Source organism: Camelus bactrianus, chromosome 30 (genome assembly GCF_048773025.1).
Source record: "Camelus bactrianus isolate YW-2024 breed Bactrian camel chromosome 30, ASM4877302v1, whole genome shotgun sequence".
Taxonomy (NCBI): Eukaryota; Metazoa; Chordata; class Mammalia; order Artiodactyla; family Camelidae; genus Camelus; species Camelus bactrianus.
In genome coordinates this window covers 11,971,379-11,985,172 of record NC_133568.1, presented here as the reverse complement: position 1 = coordinate 11,985,172, position 13,794 = coordinate 11,971,379, and the positions used below count along the sequence as shown (strand labels likewise).

The 13,794-nt window shown below is 35.8% G+C and overlaps 1 protein-coding gene across 1 annotated transcript in view; it reads right to left on the bottom strand.

Moving 5' to 3' along the window:
- Positions 1 to 1,852: 1,852 nt before the first annotated feature.
- ME2 (malic enzyme 2) overlaps positions 1,853 to 13,794 on the bottom strand; it is a 48,684-nt gene continuing 36,742 nt past the window's right edge. The window contains exons 14-16 of the mRNA XM_074355479.1: positions 7,962 to 8,032; positions 7,098 to 7,196; positions 1,853 to 5,948 (exon numbers count right to left, since the gene is read on the bottom strand). Coding sequence (XP_074211580.1) covers positions 5,781 to 5,948; positions 7,098 to 7,196; positions 7,962 to 8,032 — 338 coding nt within the window. The 3' untranslated portion in view covers positions 1,853 to 5,780. The remainder of the gene's footprint in view (positions 5,949 to 7,097; positions 7,197 to 7,961; positions 8,033 to 13,794) is intronic.

Here is a 13,794-nt window from a genome sequence, read left to right as displayed (position 1 = left end):
GCCGCTCTAGGACGCGCCGGAGGTCCGCGCTCGGTGGTTCCCACCTGGGCCTGTAGCCGCGGAGAGAATGGGTACCAGCTCTAGGCGTCCCCACTGTCCTGCAATGAGTCCCTGTCCTTTACTCGCCCTCACAGCCCTCTGGCTAAGGTGGTGGCGGTAACCCGCGAGAACCCGAGCGCCCAAAGTGAAAAACGTCTACTGTTCTGCTTTTTGTTTTCAAACAAGTGTTCTCCCAGATGCTTTTCTCTTGCATATCTTTGTGTAATGTTTGTGTAACGTCGGTTCTTTTGTGAGGGTGGATCTTTCCAACTTAATCACTAAATCTAAAAGTTTAAGCTTGAGGTGCTTTAGAATCAGAGATCCTACTAGTATTACTATAGATCCTGAGTCTGCTTGATTCCACTTTCCAGTTCCAGGGATACACTGGAATGTTTGCTAAAAATCTGAAGCTCCGTGCTGGGCTGCACAGGTGTGTTCTTAGCGAGCTCGCAGCATAGCCTGCCGGACGCGCGAGTGAACAGCCCGAAATGCACCTGGCAATTACAAACCACGCGGGGAAAAAGTCCTTCGGCTTAAATTGAAACTTTCAAAAAAGTCATGACCTGTCCCAGGTCAATGCCGGATGTACTGATTTTTGCCCAAATGCTCGTGGTGGTTAAAGTGTCCAGCAGCTTCATAACAGGAATAGAAGACTATTCCATCTTTTTATCTTAAATACAAAGATGAGCAAGGCTAAGCAATGACTTTTGCTGTGTGGCTTCCTTCAAGGCAACAATTAATGCTTGGGATGTTATCAAAGGGAACACAATATCAACTGCAAAACTATGGTTTTAATTTCAGTTAATTTTAAGGTCATTAGGTGAAGTATAATAAAACCCTAGGCAGAAATTTTACTTTGTCGACTACTTAGCTAAAATCGGTTTCAGAAATTCCTTGTTCCACACATACATTTTATATTACTTCTTTCTGTTCTAACCTTTTAATGGAAAAAATTACGGATATGCACATAATACAATAGATATCATTTAAAATATATCTTACAATTCAAATTCATACTGACATTGGCTGATTCACGAAGTGTATAAGAACTATTGAAACTGATTTGCACAGAGTGATAGCAGTTGGTTTTGTGAAGATTACCAGATCGAAAGATGTTAGTTGATTGGAATTTTTGGTGGAATTTATCAAATTCAAAACCAAATCTTTTATGTTTATATTCCAATACTTAAAATGCTTAAGACTAATGAACTAAATAGGTTTATATTGTATTTGGATTATAAATGGGAACAAAGTTAAAATCAAATGAACTGGTAAAACACATTTAAAAGGACCTAAGACTAACCTTCTAAGAAGTGAAAAATTTTCACCTGAACTAACGATTCTTGAAGATAAGGTGTTTAAGATCCAGATAAAATCGCTGAGGTCTGAGGTGAGACAGGGCTCTGCTTTCCTTCTTTGTAAAAGAGACACAGTGACAGAAGGTGATTTTGAAGATTAAATATGCTGACACATGTAGATGCTTAGAAGAAAGCCCAGCACAGAGTAGGGTGCTATCCAGGAATTTAGTTTATCATTATTTGCTAACTGAATATACCTAACGTGTTGGTGATAATTCAATGACTATATGGGAATCAATGACTTGCGAGAATATACCCGTAAAATTAGGAAAGTCAGGGAGAATAGTTTTCCTAGAACATAAAAGGACATTCTGAATACTGGGGAATACATACCCATAACTTTTCCCTTCGTCTTAAAACTTTTAAAAGTGTGCTGAATGGAGGGGTGATTTCCCAAAGAGCGAAGTGGCAAATAAGTTTTTATTTGGAAAAACAAGATCAGTTAAATAGCCATATGAAAAAGAATCAGTTTATTGGCAAAAACTGTTACAGAAAGATGCAAAGCATACAAGTCATTTCACTTAATTTGTGTATTTTATACAACTGAACTATGCACACATTTCCATCCCCTGACTTACTGAGCACTATTTTCCTTATCCAAGTAAGGAAAATAATTATTGTTTTAAAATCTAATCACTGGTTTATCTGAGTAACTCCTGGCAAGGATTAAGGGAATTATGTAGTAAGAGTCATGTCCTAATAAGGCCCACTTGAATTTATAAAATTTGGAACAAGGCAGAGCTTTTTCTCCACTTTATTAAAACATCTTGATTTCAAATAAGGGGTAAGTTTTCCATAGTCGAATTATCTTGAATATTTTAAACATTAAGTATGTTACTTTCAAGCTTGTCTGTGGAGGACTTAATTCATTTTAACATTCAGATGCACATCAAAGTGCAAATCACATTTTGGTTGAGAGCCAAAGCAGATAATGAATATCTCTGCCATATCCTATGAAGTCAGCAATGTGCCTGTACCTGTCTTGGATGAAAATATGATACTGGTGCTCCTTCATTCTTTAGGACAGTCCCTTCAAAGGGAATTCCACTAGAGAGCTTTAAGCCTTTTATTAATGTTCACAAGTATTATGTATGCTCAACAGAGCCGGCCCATTTTGGTGAATTCAGCAGAACCCTGGAGCTGTTCAGGGTTTGAAGAGGTTCTTTTTGAGGGATACCGAATGGGCTTGGGAAAAGCTACAGGACCATCTGGATGAAGTATTTTTTCTAAGGCAAGACTTTTCCCACTCCCTTACCACCCCCTTTGGGCTTTCTCAGTTATCTGAGAGTAAATAATGCTCCACACTCCTTAATGATTACTGTGCAATTCCTTGATTTACTGGCAATTCCTTTGCAAAAGAGAATGTAGAATCATATTGCCCCAGAGGCTAATAATTTAAAGAAAAGACAAAGGATAGGGTAAGTCATATCATAAGATAACCAATAATAGAAAACAAATATCCACTTGATAGCAAATCTTGTATAAATGAAAACTGGTTGCTAGGTTTTACTTAACAAGCATATTAAAAATCTAATTTAGAATTGAGCAGTATTCTAGTTACATATTTTCAGAAAAATCTGTTTAAAATTTCTTTATTTTTGTTCTTCTGAACATCTTACATAGGTTGTACATAACAAAAAGATTCCAGGTGAGAACACAGTATCAGTTATGGTTTTCATAGGAAGTATATACTATCTGAGCACTAAATTCACACACACACACACACACACCCACACACACACACACACACACTACTCAGTACTGTGGAACAGTGCCACTCTGTGCCAAGAGAATGGGCATCACCTGGGAGATGCACCTTGTCAGAAATGCCAAATCTCAGGCCTGACCCCTGATGCACAGCATCAGCAGGAGGAATCAGATAGCTCTCCCGATGATTCTGATGTCCACTGAAGGCGGCGAATGGGAGGGCAGGGGAAGTGTGTGCAGCAGAACCACCTGGGGACCTAATGAAAACACACCTGCCACAGTTCTGCTCCTGGTGATCCCCAGGGGAACAAAGAGGGGGAGAGGCATCTGCATTTTAAAGAAGCTTCACAGTGATTTGGTGGCAACTTCCTGGTTAAGAATCCATCCCTTAAAAAGATTTTAACCAAAATCTTGAACACTTTACCCATTATAGTCAATAAACCTAACACACTCACTGGTTATCCAATTTGTTTCACAGTACAGGTAGTGGTCTCAGATTAGAAAAACAGGTATTCTCATTTTTCCCTATTAAGTAATTTGACAGACTACAGAATTTCTTCTTCAAAATAATGAAAATGACTGTCCATTGCTGTTTTTCAAAACAATTACCTTCTTGCTAGATCAGAGTTTCCACAGAAGGTCCAAATGTAGTTTCTTTTCCAACTTGCTGATGGTTCCTGCCTGTATTCTTAGTATAAATACTAAGACATTCTTTAATTTACATCCAAAAACTGTTACTTATTAAAATACTAGTAAGTAACACATAAGGAAAACAGGTAGCTTTTAAACACATATGATTGCTGGCTTATTTAAATATGCAGGCTATATACCATTTGGCCTTGTTTTTCCCTAAAATATTTATAATTTTCATGAATACTGTATTAGACATATTTAATAAGCAAACATTCTAGTAAAATTACTTTAATCCAGTATGATCCTGCCTTCAATAACCATTAAAGCAAACAACAGGTTTGTAATTATTACACTCGTAATGTTAAACTAAAACCAAGATTTCAGAGAATATTTTTACGGGTGATTTTGTTTTGACAAAGGTAACATGAAAAACATTAACCTTTCATATTTAATTGAAACAAATTGTGACCTGATTGCTTATTTTACGAAACAGGTTTATATAACAGACCTCTGACTTGACTCATCTGTTATGTGGATTTAACCATTTACATTTCCCCATGCTCTATATGGCAATGCCATTTCTAGCATTCCTAAAACACTGAATTATATTCAAAATTATTATGAATCAATCTTTACCTATAAGTAGAAGGAAAGAGGAACATAAAAATGAAGCCCTTATATCCCCATACAGAATCACACCTAACCTATCAAGGACTGTGAAGGGAAATATCAAGTAACGTGCACACTGGTATGTAGCTATGAATAATTTTTCGTTGTTAAGATTTCTAGAATGGGCATTTAAAAGTTTTGCTTGTTTCCCCAAAGCAACCGTGTTAGGCTTATATATAGCAAACTACTACTCAAAATGCTTTTGGATTTTCCCTTAGAACTCTCCAATGTCAGCCACATGAAAATATTGGTCTCACTAGCCAACTTTTACCCATTTTACTGCAATTAAAATGGCATTTACTGGTCTGAACACTTCTCTTATTCATCCCTACTTAGCTCTAATTTTGATGGTTTCAAAAAATTAAATCCATCTTCAGGGGACAAAGAGTTGTCACTACTAATGATATTCAAAGGAACGTATTATCTGAACATTCCAAAATTATCTCAAGTAATAAAAAGCATCACTGCTCTTTAGGAGTATGGACTCTCCAGTCAATGTGAGTCTAAATACGGCTCATTTAGATGTGAAACATATGACTAATTTGTCAAAAGTTACACGATGTCAAAATCACAATTTATGCATTAAGTATCATTTACCCCTCTTCAGAATCATCTAGAAGTAAAGAAAATGAAAATATTTGTTTCTCCTAATAAGCAAACCTAAATTCCTAGTTGGGCAATAAAGCAGCATAACTGAAGCAATTAAATTTAAGATACTACCTTTATTTTAAAGTTACACTGTGATTTTTATACACTACTGGAAACAAAGTTTATCTGTCTAAAGGCAGTGGTAGCTCCCATTTCTCTAATGTTTGTTAAGTTTCAGTTTCAGAAAATAAATAATAGGGTAGATTTTTCATATTTCTCTCCATCTATCTGCTGGAAGGGACCTGCTGAACAGGAAGGTAAAATAAAGCAGAAATAAAAGAACATTTCTCGATATTGACAATTTGTCCTTAAAATTAGGTTAAATTTGGCTTCTTCTCAAAATTCTGTACTCATAGGCATAGAAGTAAATTTCTATCTTGGTAGCCCTAAGCTGGGTTAGAGAAGACTATGAGCTGTACTAGGCAGTAGCAAATACTCTGGCAACAGTGAACAAGAGCACAAGTGAAGACATTCACAAGTACATTTTTAATATCTCTTTGATGTGGTATGAGTCAGAAATCAGAATGAAAGCATTATGGTCATCTGATTGCAGGATGCCTGCGGGCATTGACAACGTAGTCAACGCCTACCGCGTACGGGGAAAAATAAGTGGTGGGGGAGAACAAAAACACAGAAAAACCCATGAATCTGATAACATTATCGCTTTCTGTCTGAAAAAAAAAAGAGTTCTGTGAAGCACGTAAAGTACTTCTCCGTGCCGTGCTTCTACTCCGCTATCGGGGGCGGGCACGACCCAGACTCAGGCCAGTCATACACATCCGGCAGCAGGGAATCATATTCGCTTCGCCATATTCGTTCTCGAATGAATTTGGCCTTGTCCTCGGGTTCTGGGTATCGGAAAGCCATTTTATTAGCGTACAGGTATTCTGTAACCTGAAAAATATAAAAGATTACTTGTGTAGGCTTTTATGTTAATAAAAGGAGCATTCTCAATCAATTGGTGCTGGGGCAACTAGTTAACTACCAGAAAAAAAAAAATGTTTCTCTATTTCACATCACACACTAAAATCTCACAGGGATTAAAAAATTATATGTGATTAGAAAATGTAGGTAGGTATTTATGATTTTGGAGTGGGAGAAAGCATTAACATTCATAAGACGTAAGGAAAGAATCCATAAAATAAACAGATCATTCCATTAATTTTTCAAAAAATGGTATATCAAACAATTCCAAAATTAAAATACATGACAAATGGGACAATACTTGTGCCATAACAAACAGAAGGATCATTACCCTTAATATTTAAAGAGCCCAGTATTAGAAAGCAGTGGACAAATATGGAAGAAATGTTGTTCAATAAATATTAAAACTCCTTCAGATTAGTAAAATGCTTTAAGTAAAAATAAAATACAATTTTTACCTATTAAATATGAAAAATTTAAAAAAATTCTAAGTATTGGCAGAGGTATGGGAAAACATACACTCATATCTAACAGGTGCAATGTAAATCAATACTTTTCTGAAGAATCATTGGCAATGTATGTGTATCAGAAGCCTTACCATGTTAATCCTTTTGTTCTTAGGAAATTTATCTTAAGAAAAAAACAACCACATATGCACATAAAGACTGCATATAAGAACATCCAAGGATGTTCACTACAGTATTATTTCTAATAAAATGAAAGATGCTAAATGCCCCCAAAATGAAAAATGGTTAAACAAAGTATAACAAAAAGAATTCCACAAAGCATTAATGATCAGGAAAATTATTACTGATTTGCATGGGAAAAGACATACAAGATATTAAGTGGAAAAAAAATGCAGCAAGAAACCAATTTTAAAAACAGGCACAGGTGACTGCACGTGTGTACATATGTAATACGTGTTTGGGAAGAAAAGACTAGAAGGCAACAAACCCAAATTAATAACGTGGGTTAGATTCTGATAGTAAAAATATGGGTGACCTAAAATTTCTTGTTTGCTCCCTCTAAATGTTTTTAGTTTTTCTCTAATAAACTAGTGATACTTGCATAAGAAAACGCCATTAAAATTGATGTGAAGAGGTATAAATTATTACTTACTTTAATAGCAATGTTAAGAGAAACTTCCTGAATATTTGCAAGTGGTGGGTAAAGTCTCCCCTGAGCTAGCTCTTTATCCGTCAATTGACTTGTCAGAGCCTGATGAGAAAAACAGAATTTAACTTTTGTTTGCTTAAATAACAGAATAAGGACCTAACAAAATGGGAAACGGGTTGGGGGAGCAGAGAATAATAAAGGGAATTATTTCTAGCAGGAATACACTTACAGTACTACAGAAATTAAAACTGTTCACCACTGGACAGTATAGAAATAACCAGATTTAAAGATTTACAGACATACTCTATTCAGTACATACAGAGTTTGGCGTAATTAAAACAGCTACTATAAAATAGACATTAATATCTGTATTAATGTGAGTTCTTCAGAACTCATATTGCAAAGTCTGGACCTCCAACAGGCCAGCACTCCAAATAAACCAGTACTTGTCCATTAAAAAACTGCACAGAGTACAATGAATATATGTATGTTCATGTATAACTGAAAAATTGTACTCTACACTGGAATTTGACACAACATTGTAAAATGACTATAACTCAATAAAATAATGTTTAAAAAATTCATGGAGTCACATTTTATCTATGCTGTCACAATTATGTTACCTTCAGATACGTATGATACAGGTACAGTATGTATGTTATGAATATGAAAGGATTCAATGCTCACAAACATTTGAAAAATCATGGTGAGTTACTTTTATGCCGAAGTAGAAGGTAAACCAAAAAAGTAACTTCCTTTCCATTCCTAAGGCCGATTTAACCCATTCTGTTTCTGCTTTTAAGATTCATTCTTCTTTACAATTCATCCTTTATAAAGTTCTAACAAAACACTATTTAAAACATTTACCTTTGCAGCTTCTAGGAAAACATGGTCACTAATATGCCGGGTGTTACAGAGAATAACAGCTAAAGCCACGCCTGGAACACATTTTAAATGCTTTATTTAGTAAGGTCACTTTTTAAATTACGAGAGGAGCCAAATAAATTCATCGATTAAAGCAAATTAATGGTAACCAACCTCCACCCCAAACAGCCCTTCCAAAAAAACAAAGCAGCCAAGAGAAGACAGACATTTGAGCGTTAAAAATCAAATGATCTTTAACTGTTATAATTCTTATTTACTAGATGAAACAGTTTTAGAAATATCAAACGGCTTTTCTCAGTTTAGTTTTCACATTTATCACATAATTCATCAGCAGTTGTTAACAAAAACATCAATTCCCAGCCCACCTCTAATCCTCCATTTCCTTGCTCTACAGAGGCAACTACTTTTCATTCTTTCAGCTGATTATTTTAATGCTTCTTTCTTTCATTCCTAAACAGCTTGCTTGTTTCTTCTGATCGACTTTTAGTTTTAGAGATCACTGACTCCTTCCTGAGGGAAATAAGTATTTAGCTTTCTTGCACATTTCCAGCCTTCTTCCCGACAGAGAGCATATTGGTTGAATCAATATTCAATGTTTCTATTATGGCTTCATAAGTGCTATTCACAGCTGAGCCATGAATTAACATGATATCATAAATTTTCCTCTTCTATATAACTTCAGCTACCTCATACCTCCCTAACTTCATCCCCAAGAATAAGTCTCTTCTGAAGCTCTGATCTGGCCTGGTCGCTTTCCATTTCAGATACGGAGTTACCATCCTGGAAAATCTCTTCATCTTCATGGGGATTCCCTTCGCTTCTAAGTTGAGTCCACTTCCTAAATCTCACTCACTTCCCAGTACTTTTGTTATTGTCTTTTTGGGGTAGGATATATTCCCCAGTCGTCTTCTGAAAACCAGTGTGTGAGAGACATTTTTTGAAATCTTGCATTTTTGAAGATGCGCCCCCTCCTCCAGCTCCCACCCCTAATACTTTTACTACTTTCCACTTATTTGATAGTTTGTCTGGGTTTAGAAGTCTAGTTTGGAGATAATCTCCCTTCAGAGTTGTGAGGTACTGTTTCAATACCTTCTAGCTTCCAGCGCTGTTGGTGACAAGTCCGGTGCCAGTTTGATTCCAGATCCTTCTTCAGTGATTGCCTTTTGTTACATCTCTGCAAATATGTAGGATCTTTTTTTGTATCCAACGTTCTGAGGTGTGTTACTTTCGCCCATCACATTTGGCACTTGGTGGCTGGGCCTTTCCTATCTGCAAATCTGTGTCTTTCAGTTTGGGGAAATATTCACGAAGTCTCTGATAATTTCCTTCCCTCCATTTTTGTTCTCTCTCCCTGAAATTTCTATTTTCTGATATTGCACCTCCTGGATTAGTCCTCTAATTTTCTTCTTTTATTTTCCACCTTCTGATCTTTCTTCCACTTACAGTTAACTTCAATTTTTTCTTATAATCCTTCTATCAAACTTTTCATTTTCCAGAGCTCATTTTTGTTTTCTTTTTTTAAAATAAAAATCTGCCTTGTTTCTGGGATTTGTTTTGTCTCCATGAGGATACTGATAGTTTTTTTAAACATTTCATCTCCCCACATAATCCCTTTTTTTCTTAAACTGCTTTTTTTCTGTGTGTCTAGCTTCTTTTATGAAATAAACTACTCATATGAGACTTTAAATGATCAGTAATCTTTGAGTGTTTCTTACATGTAAGGGTTAGGAACTAAAAAATTTATTGATTGTAATGAGAATAAGGATGGCAAACCCCAGGCTGGGTTTCACACTATTCAGAGTGTCTCAGCAGTCTCTACCAGAGTGGAGAAGTCACTCAGTTACTCAGGGATGAGAAGAAGTTCATGGAGGTTAACAGCTTCCTTATTTTAATCTAGCCTCTAGATAATTATTTTTTTTAAGTTGAGTATTTGTCCCATATACATTTCAGGTAGTTACTTAAATGTTTGGGGGCAAAATCTATTGTCTTCTTACATTTGTCTTGTCTATTCCATATTCCCTTTCATCTTCTTTTCTTGCCTTTTGTATTTTTTAAAAAATGATTTCATTTCCTCCCCTAACATTCTCTTATCATAGTTTGGAAGTTTTTCCATTCTTCTAGTGGTTATCCTCAAATTTATAATATGCATCCTTATTAAAATTTCATGTTAATTTTTAATTTACCATCCTGCCAGACAATGCAAGTTTCTCCTGAATTTAACTCTATTTAACCACTAAGCTATTATTGTGCAATTCAATTTTGTCTCTGTATCTTTCAAAATCCCACATCATTACTGTTTTGCCCCATATGTACAATACTCATTTTATTTAACTCAAATATTCACAACTTTCTTTGCTCTTCATTCTTTCCTACATCTCTTGAGTTTCTAGCTGGGATTACTTTTCTTCTGCCTAAGGAATACTCTTCAGAATTTATTTTCCTTCCTTACAGGTCGACAGGTGCTGAATCTTGTTTTTTTTTTTTTTTTTTTCTCCTTCTAAAAATGTCCTCATTTTGCCTTAATCCTTGAAAGATATTGTCACTGTGTAATGAAACTCCACTTAACAAGTGTCTTGTATAAGCCATTTACATAGATCACTCCACTGCCTTCTGGCATCTGGCTGCTGTTGAGGACTCAGTCGTCGTAGGTCTGACAGTTGCTCCTTTGAAGGAAATACTTTTGCTCTGGCTTCATTCATAGTCTTCTCTTTGTCATTGTTTTCTGAAGCCTCACAATGACGGTTCCTAGATGTGGATTTCACCGAGCTCCCTGAATATTGTATATGGACGTCATTCATCAATTCCCAGAAATTCTCAGCCATGAAGCCTGCAAATACTGCTTCTGCTTCATTCTTACGCTCATCTTCCCCTGCGATCTCAGTTAAATGCGTATCAGTGAAAGGTCCGTATCTTATCTGTTTTTTTATGTTTTCCTCTCGTTTTGGTCCCTGGATCGTTTCTTCTGGCCTATCTTTCGTCTTATTAATTCTCTTTGGTCTAATTCGCTATAAGCATCATTCACCAAGTTCTTAATTTGTTGTATTTTTCAATTCTAGAATATAGTGTTACTTGGCTGAACTTTTCAAGTTTGGCTTTTATTTCCATAAATATAATAAGCATATTTGTTTCATAGCACTTGCTTGATATTTAGAGTTCTAGAGTTTTCTTTTTGTTGCACCTGCTACTTTTAGCTTGTGTTGTCTCCTTATGTGCCTCATTATCCTTCATTTTTAACCGGGATTGTATTTGAAATTTTATTTGTAAAAAGTAACTTGAGGAATAGGATAATGTTATCTTGTGGCAGAGAAGATCTGTTTGCTTCTGCTGGCACTTGTGGGCACTGGTGGGCCCCAAACAAAAGCCTGAGGTTTTTCTAGATCACTTCAAGTACAAGCTATACCCATACTCCAAGGTACAGTCCTTTAGGGTTTCAGCCCAGGGTGGGAAGTGGTTCACTGTAATCCCATCCTTGGCAGGTGCCACAGTCCACCTTGTCCTCCCTCCATGAAAAGCATGGCTTTACCACTCAGCCACTTCTTCCTTATCAGGAAGTCTCTGACCCTTTTAAGGTTTTATTTTTGTTGTTCATCCAGTTGTTATAATTGCTGGAGTAGGTAATGCAAACATTACCACAGCCTTAAGTTTTTAATTGCTTTATGAACAGACTTTTGGCCAATCCTCCTGTTTTTAAGCCCATTTTAACCTCCACTATCAAGTCATTTTTATGGATATACTTATAGTGCTAATAACCGTTATTAATAAAGTTAGGACTTTGAAATGTTATATAAAAGTAATCAATTACCAAATTCTTTATTAGTCATATCTGATATAAAAATGGCTTTGTTAAAATCAGCAGAAAAGTATTCTTTTTATGTTCTGATGACTTTATGCCATAGAAACATTGCTGGATGGAATAGACTGATTTTGAACATGACTAAGTTCTAGAAAGAGAGCATCAGTGATAGGAAAAATCTGTTACAGATGATAGGTCTTAAGAGACAAGCAGAGTAAAACTCCAGACAACCACAACTACACGGAGAAAAAAGGAGGAAAGCACACCTGGATATTCACAGGCCAAAGATCTCTACGTTAACAGGTTATAATAGCATGCTTTACATGATGCCAGCCTCTGTATGCTATAAATCTACCTGTCACGAAGGCTTAGTTAGAGCCTGCTGTCAGCGATTCAGGGGGAGGCCCACAAGAAGAAAGACACAGTACAAAGGAAATTCAAGCCAAATCCTTATTTTACTCAACATAAGTCTTTCATTAAAATGAATGAACTAAGGATCACCATAAACTTAAAGAAAATAAACAGCACAAAGGAAGAAATATTTAAAAGAATCTTAATAACTCTCAGGAGAGCTTTGAAAGGATGCTGCAACCATTTAAAAAAAAAGGCTGTTTAAGAGTTATTCTAGGATAAGAAAAGGTATTGCAAATAAAAAAAATTGAACCTACTAAGCTGATGATATGACAGTAAGCAATTACTGTTAATTCCCTTTGGTGTGATACCAGTATTATGGTTAATTTTTTAAAAACTTACTTTTTTAGAGATACATACTGAAGTACTTGTATTAATGAAATTATATATCTCTGATTTGCTTTAAAATAGCCCAGGGAAGGCAGAGTGGGTGGGAATATAGATTCAATAACGCTGGCTACAAGTTGACAAGTGCCAAAAGGTGGGAGAATGGAACATGGGACTTCATTCTTTCCTCTACTTTTGTGTATATTTGAACTTTTCCACAATAAAAAGAAAACAGACTGTTGAAACAAAACAAACACTAAAAGTGCTAAAAAAACAAAAGAGAGATGAACATCCCCCATATTATAGAACAAAAAAGACAAGAGGTAAAATACAATCTACCAGTCAAGGACAACAGAGGGATGTAACCATGGTCTAACACTAGTTCCATGAGGGAAAAACAGAAGTAACAAATGGAAGGAAAGAAAGGAGGGGGAAAAACAGTAAAACAAAACCAAAAAAAAACAAAACAAACAAACAAAAAAATCCTTTGGAAAAGAAGATACGGTAAATTGGCCCACCCACAGGCACGCGTGATAAGGGGAAATAAAGCCCATACCTGGATGCATCCCACTAATCTTTCAGAAATCTAAGGATAAAGAGAACATTTAAGCACGTTTAGGGAGAAACAGCTTGTATGTATGAAGGAGTGAGAATCTCACTGACTTCAGATTTCTCATCAGCAGTACTGGGAGCTAAAAGTGAATGGAGAAATGTTTTCAAAGGTCTGAGGAAAATGACTTTGAATCTACAAATCTCTACCCAACCAAACTATCAGTGAGAGAACAAAATAAAGACATTTTCAGATACATTAAAAACTCAGTTATCATCCATGCTTTGTAAAAAATGTATTAGAGATGTATTCCGGAAAAATGAGACCAAGACAGAGAGGAACAGCGTACGTGGGAACAGAAGAAGCTCCACGGAAATGGTTTGCTGTGGAGCAGGGTCAGGATGAAGGGAAGAAAGCTGGCGAGAAATTAAAGGAGGCTTCATTATACCTGACACTTAAAAGACTCTGAGTGTCAAAAATCTGTGATACAGAATTACATATTCTGCTGTATTTATCAAACCACACTCTTGTTTAGACATCAATAAAATATAACCATGTAATTTCAGAATCAATCCATAGTCAAAACATGGAAAACAGCAGAACACAATGTAAGTTTCAAAAACTTCTCTACAATGTAGAAATACAGATGTAGAAATACTGACCAACCATAATTGAGAGATGGAGTAAGAAGGGATAAGATAGTTAAATACCAGATTTTTTCTTCACTGCAGTAA